The sequence below is a fragment of the Chrysemys picta genome, chromosome 23, assembly GCF_011386835.1.
Source record: "Chrysemys picta bellii isolate R12L10 chromosome 23, ASM1138683v2, whole genome shotgun sequence".
Taxonomy (NCBI): Eukaryota; Metazoa; Chordata; order Testudines; family Emydidae; genus Chrysemys; species Chrysemys picta.
In genome coordinates, this window is record NC_088813.1 from 9856633 (window position 1) to 9872474 (window position 15842).

General features: G+C 47.7%; 1 protein-coding gene across 3 annotated transcripts in view; it reads right to left on the minus strand.

Moving 5' to 3' along the window:
- WDTC1 (WD and tetratricopeptide repeats 1) overlaps positions 1 to 15842 on the minus strand; it is a 42979-nt gene that overhangs the window by 9538 nt on the left and 17599 nt on the right. For 2 of the 3 annotated variants that reach the window (XM_005302003.5, XM_005302004.5), the window contains 9 exons: positions 15742 to 15788; positions 14727 to 14838; positions 13390 to 13577; positions 10322 to 10504; positions 9897 to 9991; positions 8470 to 8585; positions 7061 to 7136; positions 5179 to 5275; positions 3853 to 4026 (listed from right to left, as the gene is read on the minus strand). In XM_005302003.5, coding sequence (XP_005302060.2) covers positions 3853 to 4026; positions 5179 to 5275; positions 7061 to 7136; positions 8470 to 8585; positions 9897 to 9991; positions 10322 to 10504; positions 13390 to 13577; positions 14727 to 14838; positions 15742 to 15788 — 1088 coding nt within the window. The remainder of the gene's footprint in view (positions 1 to 3852; positions 4027 to 5178; positions 5276 to 7060; positions 7137 to 8469; positions 8586 to 9896; positions 9992 to 10321; positions 10505 to 13389; positions 13578 to 14726; positions 14839 to 15741; positions 15789 to 15842) is intronic. The other variant, XM_042844665.2, reaches the window with a different exon arrangement.

The following is a 15842-nucleotide window of genomic DNA, read 5'->3' on the forward strand; positions in this document are numbered from 1 at the left end:
AGTGGTTTGTCTGTGAAATTAGTGGCAGAACCAGCATTAACACAAACCCAGTACTTAAACACTTTTATACACCTTCAGAAGCACCAGACCATCAATCCAGCCGTGTGGATGCAGGCTCCCCTGCTCAAATCAGGTCTTTAAAAAACAAATTTTCTATTAGGCAGCTGACGTCCAAGAAGAGACTTGACCACAGGCAAAGCTTTAAGTGAAATGGAGACAGAATGTGGCTTTCTTGGTATTTTGAAGAGTTAGTTCTGCTGTTAGCTACTTTGACACACCCAAAAAGACTTCGGTCTTCACTGTCAAACTGGCAACAGCCAGACAGATTGGGTATCAAGAATTTCCTATTCTAAAGCAGCAGCTTCCTTCTCCCAGAGAGTTACAAGATTTGACATCATGTGATCTTAAAAGCTTTAAATATAAAGTGGTTTAATTGCAGCCAGTGAAGACTGCTTAGGAAACTTTGCCTGTAAGTGCAAACTGGGACATTTTCAGATTTTAAGTGGCAGAGAACATGTGTGTTTGAAAACCAGCTATTGAGCACGAACAGTAGCTTTAGGGAGGAGTGGGGGCAGGGCCGGCTTTAAACCAATTGGGCCGATTCCCCAGAATGGGGCCCTGCGCTTAAGAGGGCCCCGCAATGTCCAGAGCTGCCGGCGGAGCGGGGGAAAAAAAAAAAAAAAAAAAGCCACATCCTGCTTCTCCCCCCTCCCTCCAGCGCTTGCGCCGCCATACAGCTGATCAGCGCAAGCCTGGGAGGGAGGGGTGAGGAGGAGGAATGCAGCATGCTTGGGGAAGAGGCGGGGCCAGGGCGGGGATTAGAGGAGGGATCCAATAGGGTAGAGAGGGGGCAGAGCCAGGGTGGAGGGCGAGACAATTTGCGTCCCGGTGTGGGGCCCCGCACCTGCTAAAGCCGGCCCTGAGAGAGAGCGCGTGTGTGTTTGGGGGGGGGGGGGGGGGGGGGAAGGGGGAAGAGAGAGAGAGAGAGAGAGAGAAAGAAACAGACCTTCTTTCTGTACCTGCCCATTGTTCATTAAGAGGGAGGCCAAAGTGAGGCCCACAGAGTTCTATAGCTTGGCCTGCAGCTGCCCTCACCTTGAGGTATGGAGGACATAGCCCAGGGAGTTAACGTGTCCCAGTATGGGCTGAGGAGCCAGGCTACAATGCATTGTCTCATGTGAGACCCCAGCCTCCATTTGTGGGATGGTGGTAGCTGCCCTTGGCAGGAGAACAGGAGCCAATCACCACATCCTTTGTGCTCCTGGCAAGTTACTAATATATCCTTCAGTGAAATTCCAAAGATTACTGTGACACTCTGTGCCTCAAAGTAGCACCTGGGAACCCCCATATTCACGGTCATATGATTAGGATAGGTTTTGTACAATGCATGCCTTGTGAGGTATCATTTAAAAAGTCTTGATCTGCTAAACCCTAATAGCCTGTTGGACTGTATGTACTATCATTGTAGGTGAAGTTATCAAGTATTGCTATATGTGAAATGTGAGAGATTGGGAGATGCCCACAGCCAGCCTTTCTGTTGCAAGAAAGGAGGGCCAGACAGGCATTGATGGCCCATCAGAGAGAATCCACTCTCCCAGAAGCTTCTCAGAAAATGCATGTAGGCAACGAAAACTGTCTGGCTCCCAAATCACAGCAAGGATCTTTCTAGCAGCTAGAAGAAGGTATAAAAAGAATGAAGCTGTTGCCCACAAAAGCTTATGCTCAAATAAATGTTAGTCTCTAAGGTGCCACAAGTACTCCTGTTCTTTTTGTGGATACAGATTAACACGGCTGCTACTCTGAAACCTATAAAAAGAGAGGCAGTGACATCATCACTTGGCCTCTTACGTCTCCCCTGCCCAATCTGAACACCTGGGAAATCATCTGGAAGATAAAGACTTTGAACTAGGGAGATTGGTCCCAGGCTGGAAGGGGGTCCAATCTGTGTATTGAGGAACTGTAAGTGGTTTGTACCATCTGTTAGGGTAAGAGACTGTTTGAGTCAAATCTTGCTTAGTCAGTTTCAGTTAAAAATAAATTTGCAGTCTAAACTCTAATTTCTTAAGTAACCAAATTTGATCTCCATGACTACTACTTATAATCACTTAAAATCTATCTTTCTGGAGTTAATAAATCAGTTTTATATTTTATCTAAAACAAAGTGTTTTTAGTTGAAGTGCTTGGGGAATCTCTGGTGCATGTCCACTTGCCTATGAAGAAATGGCAAACTTATTGAAGAGTTTGCGCTGTCAAAGGGAACCTTGAGCAGTGCAAGACGGTATATTTCTGGGGTGCAAGGCTTGGGAGGGGGGGGGAATTGGCTGAGGCCCCTCTATTGATGGGTCCTGCGTGATCATTCATGTAACTCAGCTAGGTGTGTCCCTGCCTGTAGATTGCTGTACAATTGCAGTGCCTATCAGCGGCTTGTAGCTTGACATTAGCACCATAGTGCGAGACACAGTCCAGGCTGGTGGGTTTGGTGGGTTCAGGCTCCAGGTTGGGGACCTTGTAACAATTACATATTAAAGAAACCTGCTGGAGCGTTAACTGTTCATCTTCTCACCAGAAGAAATATCCTGCTGTTCACCTTCTAGCGCTTAGCACAGTATAGTTTCAGATGTGCCAGCCAACACCACTTTAGTAAAGGGAATCATTTTTCCTAACACCTCACTAATGAAGTTTGCCCTGATGCTCAACCTATGTTTTCCCTTTCACAATTCCCTCCCATTGCATCACCCTAGAGTCTTCTCCCTCCTTGACTTTTACATCCTTCTGAGGCTGCTCCCAAACCTTTGTTCCTGTCTTTGCAATACCAACCACTGGCCAGCTACCAATGTTCAGATCAAATTGATGGCAGTTCTTCATCTTGGCAAGAAGGTAGGAGAACTCCTACCAGGAGGGAGTTTCTCACAAAACAGCAGTAGATGTAAGAGATCACTGCTATTTTACATATGCTGATAGTAAGTCATTATCCAATGGTCCTACTCTACTCAAGGAGAAAGAGGGAGTGAGCGCACACGCACCTAAAACAGCTTTGCCATATTTTGTGTGAGCAGCTCTGGCTGTTGTCAGAAGGGACGTTAACTGTTGCAGATGCTAGCAGTACGCATTCAGCAATGTGCCAGACACAACCTTTGGTAGTGCCCAAAAATTAACCATAACTCTGCAGTGTTACTGAAAGGATCCCAGGTAGTTTCCAGTATGGCAGACGTGCCTAGTCCAGGTAGTATGTGAATTAATACACCTCACGTTAGATGTGCTCTGGGTACATCTGCCAATGTGGTGATTTGGACTAAGCTAGCAGTGGGAGCAGTTACAACTAACCTGCAGGGAGTCTTAGCTTTCAGGAACGTAACAAGGATTGAACCAAATGAGCAGCATAACCCCTACCTTGTCGGGGGATAAATGTCTACAAATCCTTCCACTGGAATGTTCCCTATACCAGATCACAGAGCTATTGATGCTGCTTGAGACACATGGGTTTTTTATGTTATAAAGAAACAGCAAGCTACCTAGATTGTACCAGTGAGCAATGAAATGCATCTCATGACCAGACACCATCTGTAACCTGTCTCTAACATACACAATTCTGTGATTAACCCATTCTAGGTTTCACAGTATCCTGCAGTAGGTTTTATCCGATTAGATGAGCCCCACTCTGCACAAATGTGGCTAGGAGCCTCGCTGTGAGCAATGGGGCCCATGAGAAAGGAACTCAATGGGGTCACACCCAAGTCTGGAGCCCATAACTTTGTATACCAAGCAGTACTGATGCCCAAATCCTGTGGTACACCGTTTGACAGCACACACTCATTTCGTTAGCCTTCCACAAAAGGAGTCCAGCTTACTTACCACTTGCGCTTCATGTAGGCAGCAGCTCTGTTTCCGTACAGCATGGCGTTGTTGGGGGCTTTCTGAACTGCTCTGCTGTACAGCTGGATGGCTTGAGTCCACTGCTGGCACGCAAATGCCTCATTGGCTTGCTGTTTAATTTTTTCCAGATATGGAGGCAGCTCAATCTGGGGACTGCAGGGAGAGACAGGTGTGGGGTTACAATCACTACGGTAACGCTGAAGAGATTCAACAATTTGGTCTAGTTAAAAGTCGAATAGAAGAATTCCATTACACTGAGAAACAAAGGAACAGAGCCCACCACAGTCACATCAAGGGTTCATCTTGTCCAGTATCCGACAGTGGCCAATACCAGATGCTTCACAAAGGTGCATAGGTACAAGAAAGCACCTGAGCTTAGGGAAGTTTCCTTAGAAGCCCTGTCAGTGAGGAGTTGGCTTATGCCCTGGAGCATGAAAACTCCCATCTTTTTTATTTTAACACTAAGTAATGTAACAATAGGTGCTTTTGTTATCCGTGTGAAGTGTTTAACTCTTCACTGAGCTCTACTAGAATCTCTTTGCTTCAGTGATACTTTGCAGCGGCAAGTTCCACAGGTTGTGTTGTGTAAACAATATTTCTTTTAATCAGTTTTAAGTCGGCATTCAGTGACACTCTTATTTTTTTTAAAGAGTCAAATAAGCCAGCTCACATGGCGGCAATAAGTCTCTTGGCATTTCAAAGATTTCTGATGAATTAGCACCTTATGCTAGAGGAACCCCCAAAACACCAGACATGTTAAACTTCAAGTCTGCCTCTGCTTCCCCAACTACACTTAGTCCTTTTAAAAAGAGAGAGAAGTAGAGTAGATATTGGTAATGGCAAAGAACCATTCAACCCGGTCACCAGTTCAAATCCAGGCCAAGATGATCAGGACTGAGTCATGACCATCCGAGGGCGGTTCTGGGATTTGTGACCTGAGACTGCCAAATCATTTCACAGGAAAGAGAGACTATGCTGTGGAGAAGTAAAGGAGGTCAGTTTCCATGTGTGACAGGCCAGTTGTGGATTTATTCAGCAATAATTCACCACAACCATAAAAGGAAAAAGATCCTGATGGCCAGGATTTCCCCATCATGCTCTTGGCCTAACCTGGCTCTGGTTTGCAGCCCGTTTACCACCAGCAGCTGAGTGAATACCAGAACAGAGCTCCCTGGGTAATCTTTGCGTTCGTAAGTGAAGAAGAATTCCACTTCACACCTCAGTCAGCAGCTTCGGGTCTCGCTGGGATCACAGGGCACAGAGCAGAACCAGGGGCACCTCATCCAAACGAATGTGTCACCTCACCTGATATGTGTTCTTCCCTCAGACAATCTGAATCCGTTGCTGTGGAGATGGATGCCGTTTGACACTCCATTGGTTGAGGTCTTTCCATTCTGCACTTCTGGGGGGGGTTTGTAAAAAAATATAAATAATTAGAAGAGTAAAATCCAGCTACAGATTACAGACTCTCCTCTGTGGGCTTGGAATTTCTAGTCCACCAACACGAAGTCAGGCTAGCAGGAGCCCAATTCAGCCCAGAGGTAAGTAGCTACAACTCCACTGACTTCAGAGAGTCTGGTTCCTACCTCAAAGTATATGGAAGTATAAGCATTTGGCAGGATTGGCTGATCTCCTCGGACATCAGCTACAAATACTCTGCAGGATCCATCACAACAGATCTCCCAATGTGACAGTGTACCCCATAAGGCTTTATGGGGAGGGGGTGCTTATAAATGTATGTATGACATAACTGGAATATGTTTTGTGCTGCCTGTGCCATGTAACATATCTCCGTAAGGGTTGTGATCTACTATATCTATTCATCCTATTTGTACGTATATATCATTTTCTACTCGAGCTTAAGAATATGGGCTGTATGCTTGCCTGATTTCTAAGTAAGCTTTGTGAGGCATTTGGTCAGCTTCTTTAGGAAGGAATTTGCCAGGTTAAGTACCTGATCAGGAGACACTTAGGGAACAATGCATCTTGGAATGCTCCAATCCACATGAGAAGTCTTCCTGGAGACATGCAAGATGCCATGTGGACAATGCAAAGACTGAGTCATGCAGGGGCATGTGACTTGCCCAGGTGACTCCAAAACTCCATCTTGGAGCTGGGCTTTGCAGAGGAGGGAGGTCTCCACCCACAAGAGAGAGTCTACTTAAACCTGTGGGAGACCCCTCCATTTTGTCTTCAGCTGGCTAAAGAAGGAGCCTCTCCACCCCCCCCAGGATACTTGAAGGAGACTGAAACAAAGGACAGTAACTACAGGGGGTGTGAGTGATTGCTGGACCCAGGCTAAAAGGAGATTAGCCTGTAAAAGGGAGCATTCTGGAACTGGTGAGGAAATTATCTGTATTCAGTTTGTTTAGGCATAGATCTGCGCATTTTGTTTTATTTTGCTTGTGACTTACTTTGTTCTGTCTGTTACTACTTTGAACCACTTAAATCCTACTGTCTGTATTTAATAAAATCACTTTCTATTTAGTAATTTACTCAGAGTATGTATTAATACCTGGGGGAGCAAACAACTGTGCATATCTCTCTATCAGTGTTATAGAGGGCGAACAATTTATGAGTTTGCCCTGCATAAGCTTTATGCAGGGCAAAACGGATTTATTTGGGTTTAGACCCCATTGGGAGTTGGGCATCTGAGTGCTAAAGACAAGCGCACTACTGCGAGCTGTTTTCAGGTAAACTTGCAGCTTTGGGACAAGTGATTCAGACCCTGGGTCTGTGTCGGGAGCCAGACAGGAGTGTCTGGCTCAGCAAGACAGGGTGCTGGAGTCCTGAGCTGGCAGGGAAAACAGAAGCAGGGGTAGTCTTTGCACATCGGGTGGCAGCTCCCAAGGGGGTTTCTGTGATCCAACCCGTCACACCATCACAACAGATCTCCCAAGCAAGAGAGCTGAATACACCGAGAGCTTCTCCAATCTTCTCCCGCCTCCCCATTCCCACAGAAAATGGAAGCCAAGATGAAGGGCATTCAGTACCGCCTTCAACAGGCTGGGCCCAGGCACGAGCGATGACCCCCCGTATTTTCCTCAGATTAGTAGAGGGTTTAAATTTATAGAATAGCCTTGCTGCCCTCATTCACTTTTCTAGTTCCTGCTCAGCTCAGATTTCACACTGGAAAGCAGAATTGCGCTGGGCTTCGCTCTCACTTCCCATACAGCACCACACTTACCCCCTGAAGAGTGGCACTTCTTTGGCAGGAGAAAAGTGTACGGCCTCTGTTTGTAAGTCAGGTCAAACAAGTAGACCTACAAGGCAATGGGAGAGAGAGAGACACCAAGGACTGAACGCACAGTCAGTGACACCATGGTGATGAGCAGGACAGAACACCACCCAGCCAACCATTTTGCTTTCTGTCTATTAGAGTTTGGTAGAATGTTATAGACACACATACAGCAAGGAGACAAAAGGGCAGCAGTACCAGCACTGGGACAAGGTAAGAGGTTCAGAAAGAACTGTGCTGAGAAATGAGACACCTGACTTATTAAAACTAATGGCAATAAAGCCCCCTTGATACCAAACATACTACATAAGCAAGAATTGACCGGTGACTGAATGGTTAGTAAAGGCAAAAAAGTTCCAGCTACAATGTTAATAGGGTTAAAAAAAAGGAGCGCACACCCACACAAAAAAAAAAAAAATATCACACAATCTACAAATTTAACTTCAGCCTATACAAACAGGTTACTGAACCATTTTTGTCCTTGGGTTCATGACCTGATTGTAAACAATTAGCAGCTGAGAATGGGAAACAAGTGGGTCGCACTAGACGAAGGGAAAACCATCTATGGGCAAAGGAAGACTCCCTTCTTCTAGAGAAGCCCAGCATTCTGTGCCGCAAAGCCCTTGAGCAAGAGTGCATCGGCATAAGAACTGCCAGCCCAAATCAGACTCAAAGTCTATCTAACCCAATACTCTCTCACAAAGTGGCATTATCAGACACTTCAGAGGAAGGTGCAGAGAATGGCTCTGGAATAACCTGCCCACAAGGGAAGTTCCCTCCCTAACCCTTAGAAGTTAGCTCTGCCAGCAGGATTTACTGGTCTCACTGCAATCTAAACCAGCCCTCGATTTGCAGTTGTTGATTTCTACCAGGAAGAGATTCACAATAGGCTTTTACAAAGACCCAAGAATGTCATTAATGCTTAGAATGAAACTGTCAAACATCCCAGGTGCAAGCCATTGTCTCTATAGGAAGAGAACTCTTCCTCCACTAGATTCTACTAGAGAACTAGCTAGAGGTGGCAGTATAGGAATTAGTGCAGGTTTCCTAAAGCAACTCATTCCCAGGTCAGTCATGAAACAATTTCTGCAGCTCTTCCAGATTGGTTTTGCAGTTGACATTTGCCTGAGTGAAAATTTGCTACTCAAATTTAACATTACACTGACCTCTGATGTAAGAGGGTAACCATTAAATCCCTGACAACAGCCACTTGAATCAAACTGTATTACAGACACACACAAATTGCTCAAGGCATGATAAACGCTGTAGAATAATATCAGGGTGAGTCAAGACATCATGACCCAGCTAATACAGTCTTATGTAAAACCCTTATTCCTGAACTTCAGTTAGCATCCTACCTGTTCCCCTCCCATATTGACCAACAGCTCCGTGCCATCAGGACTGAAGGTGACGTACGTGGCTACTAGAACTCTCAGCCGGTTGTTGTAGTCTGGTAGCTTCACTGGAAGGTGCCCTGCAGAGAAGAAACTAGCATAGTTTACTTGCTTAACTGGTAGCCCTCAACATCTTCTGCTCCACACTGGTCACCATGTGTTGTGGGAGACTGCTGAAAGAGAGCACATGAATGAAATACAGTCACATTCCAAGCTATTTCCCAGTTTTCCACTGCTGTATATAAGAAGTCTTTACATCAGTCTCTGAGGGGCTCTAACCCAAGGCAGGAAGACTTGCCCTCAAACTTACACAGCCATCCTTTCAGGGCCTCTTAAAGAAACTCTTCTGCATGGCTATGCCCAGGTGTAAAGGAATCAGCCCCTGAAGACTGGTGTTTGCAATCCAGCTAGGATCCAAAGGCAGCTAAACACTGCTTCAATGAGAATATCCTGAAGCTCCAGCGATTCACTGAGTCAGCCACCGTCTGATTCATGGAAGACTCCATTTGAACTTCATTATTTTTCAACTCTCTAATGTTTCTGTGTCTTGGCTCATTGGCACAGCAGAACATGGCTTCTTGAACACATTGTGCATTAATTGCTCAGCCCACACATGGGTTCTCATGCTTCAGATAGACCGGAGAAGCGTTGAATGGCCAACACAGAAGGATTAAGAACATTAAGGGACCCTATGGTGGGACCTTATTACAAATAAGGCTTTCCAGGGGCACAATTCTGATACTTTTTAATGTATCCGTTTCCCAGTCAGACTTGTAGTATTCACTCTGTTTCAGTGCAGTGGTTCAGACTAATCTATATTAGGGGCTTTGGAAAAAAATACACAGTGATTAGTGCTGGTGAAGGGCACAAAAACAGGTGCTCATTTCATTTCTCCACAAGACAGGTACTGAATGAGGCCAAGTTTCCCCTCACATTGGGCCACAAATGCTTCCCCCTCTAGAGGGGAGTTTATCGTCTCTGTGGTTTATTTAGTTCTTGACTCTGCAATGAAGCTGATTAAAAGGGGACAGCTGTGATGTAGCAGAGTGGTGACAGCATCTTGTTCATGTAGGCCAGCCAACATACATCAGTAGACCAAGTTCATTAGCAATCTACATCAGGTGTGAACCGAACCCAGAAATGAGAGGGGGATCTACAGCTATCCAGTCCCTCCCCAGGTTAATTAATGCATCAGTATTTTATAGCCTTGCAGGATAGCAGAGCAGGACAGTCCTAGTTTTCATAACATAATAGCCGGTGAGACTTGGAGGCACATGCACCAGATTGTAAGCTCTCTTTCACAAAAAAAACTGCCCTTCATCTGATCACTGACCCTAGCTCCTAGGCACTGCCAGATAAAAATAATGGTCATATCAGGACAGTAGTTGTACCTGCCACGTAGTACTGAGCCGCACCATCTGGAAGGGGTTTCTGCCGGTCACAGAACGTGTGGACTCCCGCTGAGGGACTCTGCTTCATGCTTTTTCTAGCCAGAAAGGAAAGTGGTTTTATGATTACAACACTCAACTGCCTGTGTTCAACCAGCCCTCAGATTCTTACTTGCAAAGAAAGAATGTAAGTGTGTGACAGTTGAGCAATTGCAAACCTGCCCCAACCCACCACAAGAGTGCTAGGCAGTTCCACTTACCTGTGTGAAAAGGATGCTGGGGGAGCAAAACTTAGTACCATTGCACAGCTGAGAAGGATGATCGCCAGCTTCTCTGGATGCCCCATTCCCACCATGCAAGGCCTCTTTCAGGTCTCGTGTTACTCACTTCCCTGTCGAGAAGGTGCTACGAGTGATGGTGGCCATTACCTGTGGTTGTGGATCATGCGTATGTCATAGAGCCGTACGAAGGGCCCACTGGCTCCCACCGCTAGGTAATTGTTATCCTGGGGGTTGACAGTGAGGCACTTGGCCTCCACCAGCTGCCCACAGTATTCGGTCAGGTCTATCAGGACTTCTGAGCGTTTGCTGTTCTCTCGCAGATCATACTGTCTACAAGGCAGAAGGGAGAGTTAGTTAACCAGTGCCCAGGAAGAACCAACATAGCAATAGAAGGGAGTTTAGCTTGATCACCATGGAAAGCAGAGGAAGAATTCAGATATCGCCATGTTATTACTGCTAAACAGATACCTAGATTTTACAGAGGACTGGATGGTGTCTGAGGAGGAAAAAGAGGACATCCTTTCCCTCCAGGTCTGTTACTGCAGAACGAACGATCACACGAATGCTTTTAGTGTCCCAGGTTACTGGGAGCTCCGTGATTTGATGAGCTAAGCCTTGACACCAGGATAACCAACATTTTCTGCTGACAAGTCTGTATTACATGGGAATTTATTTAGCACCAATGAGAACTCACAGAGTCATGACCTACCACACACACCCAGAGTCCAGTATTAAACCTGGAATAAATAAAATCTTGGAGGGTAGTATCTTTAGCTGTTCTAGAGTCTTAATGAGGGTTCTGGAGGCACATTGCATCTGCCTTCCTCTGCTCCTTCTGATGGAGATAGGACTGTTCTTTTCTGACCTCATTTTCTGTAACAGGAAATGTCCTCCCCTTTTCCTCTATGTATGAAAGGATACCCTTTATTTCAAGCTGAACCATTCAGATTTTGGGGGGGCTGGTGGGGAGGGGAGGAGGGTTGGGGGGGGGGGGAAGATCGAGACTAGACCAAGCTCTTTGGGGCAGGAAATTCTCACTACATATGTGTACAGCCCCTAGCGCAATGGGGTCCTAACCGGTTGGCCTCTAGGCACTACAGCAATATAAAATATTAAAAATCTAAAATATGGCCTCTCATCCATCCACACAGCTAAAACTCTACTCTGAGTGCTCATCCTTCTTGCTGCCTTTGACAAATGCAGCCTTGCCCCACTCATATCCATTCAGAATGCTGCCGCAAAGATAAATTTTCCTAGCCAGTCATATCACCCCTCTCTGCATCCCTCCACTGCCTCCTGTTTCTCTAACCCAAAACCAGTAGCGTAGCTAGTGGGGTGCAGGGGAAGCAGCCGCTTCCCCTCACCCCTTTTCCCAAAAGCGGCGCCTGCCGGGCCAGCGCCGGGGGCAGCACTGCCGGAGGAGCCATGGGGGGTGGGGGCGGCTCCTCGGCCATCACGCCCCACGCAGCCCCAACATCACCACAGGCGCAGCCACCTCCTGCAGCAGCTCAGGGCTCGGCAGCCAAGCACTCCCCACCCCGAGCTGGAGCCGGGATCCACCCGCGGTGCGGGGCCAGAATCGGCCGGTGACAGGCAGCGGCGCAGGACGGTCGGGCCGGCGCTGGGGGCAGCACGGCTGGAGGAGCCATGGGGGGGGACTGGCGGCAGGCGTGGCCCAAGATGCGAGAGGTCCGGCTCCTCGGCCATCGCACCCATGCGGCCCCCAACATCGCTGCAGGCACAGCCACCTCCTGTGGTGGCTCAGGGCTCAGAGACCAAGTGCTCCCCGCCCGGAGCCGGGATCAGCCGGGGACAGGTGGCGGCGCAGGACAAAACGTGAGCGGCGGGGGTCCGGTGCCTTGCACTGGGGGTCCCCTCCGGGTGAGGGGCTCCCCAGGGCTGGGCCCACAGGGCAGGGGCACAGGCCACACTGTCTGGATGGGGGGCCCTGGCACGGCACAGGAGCCTGGAGCCCCGGGCGGGGGGGGACAGGACCCTGCGGGTGGGGCCGGGTGGTGCAGCCTGGCGGGGGACATCTGCAGAGCAGGCTGGGCAGGAGAGACTCCCGGGACCACAGGGGGAAGGGGGTATCTGCACCCCCGGGAAGCCCGCAGGAGTCCTGAGCCAGGCCCCGGGGTTAATCTGGGGGGGGGGGGGGGGGGGATAAATGGGAGGAGCCAAGGGAGGGCATGGCCAGAGGAGGAGCCAAGTGGGAGCGCCTTTTTTCCTGTTTGCTCCCCCTACACTTAGACCCTGGCTACGCCACTGCCCAAAACATAAGCGAAGGGCATGTCTTCACTAGCAATGTTAAAGCATTAATGTGGCTTGTGTAGTCACGGCCTAGTGCTGGGAGAAAAACCACACCACCTCCACAAGGGGCGTAGCTCCCAGCACTGGTGCACTGTCTATACCGGCGCTTTACAGCGCTGAAATGTGCATCGCCCCGAGCAAGAAAGTTGCAACGCTGTAAAGTGCCAGTGTAAACAAGCCTAAGTATCTTCACTTTCAAGGTTCTTCGCAATCAAACCCCACCCTACTTCTCTCTCATTCACCATTGAGCTGCCAACACTCACCACTAATTGGCCCACAATACCAGCCTCCATTGCCCAGTTGTTAACTTTTCAAACAAGCAACTTTTGCAGTCTCCCATCCCATGCTGCCCCTCACCTTTGGGAGGAGCTCCCCAGGAACATCCAAGAAGCTACCTCATTAGCCACCCTTCAAATCCCTCCTCTAAACTTTCCTTGGCCATGAGGCCTACCAAAAACTTGACAACCGTTAGGCAGCTGGTGTACTGAGACCACTACTCTATCACCAATATTACCTCATTGCTTCCTTGTACCCCCCCCCCCAACCTGTCCATATCCATCTGTTGTCTGTCTTGTACTTAGATTGTAATCTCCAGGGGGAAGGACCAACTTTTTGTTCTGAGTACAGCACCTACCACAATGGGGTCCTGGTCAGTGATGAGGGCTCCTAGGTGTTATGGCAAAACAAATAATACATACAGTCACAAGAAGACAATGTCAGTAATAGTCAAACCAGCGAACCAAAGTTCCTCTTCATTTATTAACTGAACTGTGCTAACCCAACAGGAAGGGGCAGGGAATTGAGTGAACTAAGGGTGTCAGTGACCACTCAAGCATGACTACTCTGATAAACATCTCTCACAGCACCAAAAGCTACTCCCCAGAACGAGCACCAAAGCTTTTTACCGGATTAGCCCATCCTCCGCTGCGCTCCAGAAGGTGTTGGGCCACATAGGGGCCGTGGCAATACGCTTGACCCGGTTGGTGTGGTCACCAAACATGTGGATGGTTTCCTTGACAGTCAAGTCATGAACATGCACCTTGGAGTCTGCAGCTCCTGTGATGAGGATCCGATCCCCTGAATGTGGCAAGAACTGTGGAAGGAAGAAGAGCTTCAGACATTTCAACTGCCACTTTACAGTCATCCAACCTTAGTCAGTTATAGCCTGGCCGCTGCTGCATCTCCCTTTGCGACAAGCTGCTGTAGCTACAGTTACATCCTGAAAGAGCTTGGATCACAACAGGCAACAATGCAATAGAACAGCAGCTCCCGGCTGGGAAATCAAAGCTTGTCTGATAGCAGGTCATTCTTATTTGAAAGAGGCAAAGCAACTCTTGCCTTCTTGCAGCATTTACAGAGAAGGCAGGACTGAGTCTAGATTGTAGGGCTCTGCATGCAGTTCCAACTCTGGCTACCACTGCTTGTGCTCAGACACGAGTGACCAGTCTCCAGTTTTCCTTCTGTAAGGAGGGATGGTTTGACAGCAAATTCTTCCTCCATTTAAAGACTTCTGTTACATCTCCCTGTGAAATGTAAGCTACTCCCAACTGTAGCAGAGTAGCGATCAAAGCCACGTGGCCAGATATCTATGTAAGGTTCTTATACGGTGCTCATTAATGTAATAATGGAGCACCTCTCAATCTTTTTAATCCTCACAGCACCCACACGGAGGTAAGGAAATTCTATTATCCCCATCTGTAAAATGGAAAACTGAGGCACACTCGAGACACTAAATGGTTTGCCCAAGGCCCCACAGAATGTCTGTGCTGGAGCAGGGAACTGAACATAGGTCTCCCGAGTCCCAGGCTAGCACCCTAACCACTGGATCATCCTTTCTCTATGCATGTGGAGTAACCTTCTGTAATTACATACGTTCCTTGCATATGCTTGCTGTACAAGTCTCTCTAAGTCTCCAGCAATGTGACATACAATGCAGTTCTCTCTACTGCATTTTTTCCCCACCTGGATTGATATAGCCACCACTGCCAGTATTTATATGGATATGTGATCAAGCTCAGAGGATTGCACAGACTGAGATGCAGAATACTACATCTAATATAACTTTTCTTAATACTGGAAGAGTTTAAATTTAGTACTCTTTGGAGAACTTGCTTATGGAAAAATATTCCCCATTCACATTTAAAAAACAAGTTATTTTCATGCAAATCAAACACCGAGTCCCATCTGGCTGTGTCCTCTTTCCACCTCTCGTTTTCAAACACGCACCTGGGGCCCCACTCACCTTGACAGAGAAGATATTCGCAGTATGCCCTGTGTGCATAGAAAGAAGCTTCTTGTGATGCAGGGGATCCCAGACAATGGTATGCTGGTCATCGGAGCCAGAAGCCAGCAAGCTGAAAAAAACAAGAGAGGAGAGCTATAAGCATTGCTCCATTCCCAGCTGTGAGTAGCTGCTCAGCCACTCATCCTGTGAGCCTACATCCTGTCATTCACAACTGGTCCTCAAATGTGCCCCACACCAGAATCCATGCAGTGATTCTTGTGTGAGCGTGAGCGAGCAGGCACAAGTGGCAGAACTGGTCTACTTCAATGGAAGAGGCATGGAACAGGTGACCAGACGGGGATGCCAACAGATGCCATGACCTTCAGCCTGAAAACTACTCCTTGGAGCCAAATTCCTCCATGGATTTGGGTGAGGACCAGAGGACAGAATGTAGGCTGTGGTAATTGGCTCAAACACAGTAGAGACGCTCCCTTACACTTATTTCCCAGGTGGATATGGTTTACTTCACTTGTGCTAGTTATTAAACACCAATGCTTTAGTGTATGATAGTGCAGAGAAGGAGGTTTATTAGATGGAGAGAGGGACTCTTCCACCCTGTACCCCTACACTCTGCTTCCCCACCAGAGAAGCACTCAAACTACAGCATAGGGAAAGGGGGGGGGGGGAATCCACCACCCCAGTCCCATATAAGGGTACAAATCCCAAAGATCCACTGTGCCACAGCCCTAGTTAAGTGGATGGTACTCTAGCCCTCTATGGAAGAGGATCCTTCACTTGCCATCCCATCCCAGTTTCCTTTACAAACTCACAAGAGGAGCATTTCCAGATGTAGCCAACGAAATAAGCCTTGTTTCCAAAATCTGGGATTTACAGTCCAAAACCTTTAGCCTGAGCCCTTATTTACTTCACTGGGAAGAGGAAGTGGCCCCTTATGATAAGATTATCCTCAGCCCACTCATGGGGGAGCTTGGGCTATCAGTTTGTTCATCCCTGAATCGAGACCCATACTTACTCTCCTTTCTCATTCCATTCTAGACAGTTGACGCATCCAGAGTGACCCTGAGCAAAGAAGGGAAGAGAATGTTACACAAACTGCAGACTTATCAAGGACTC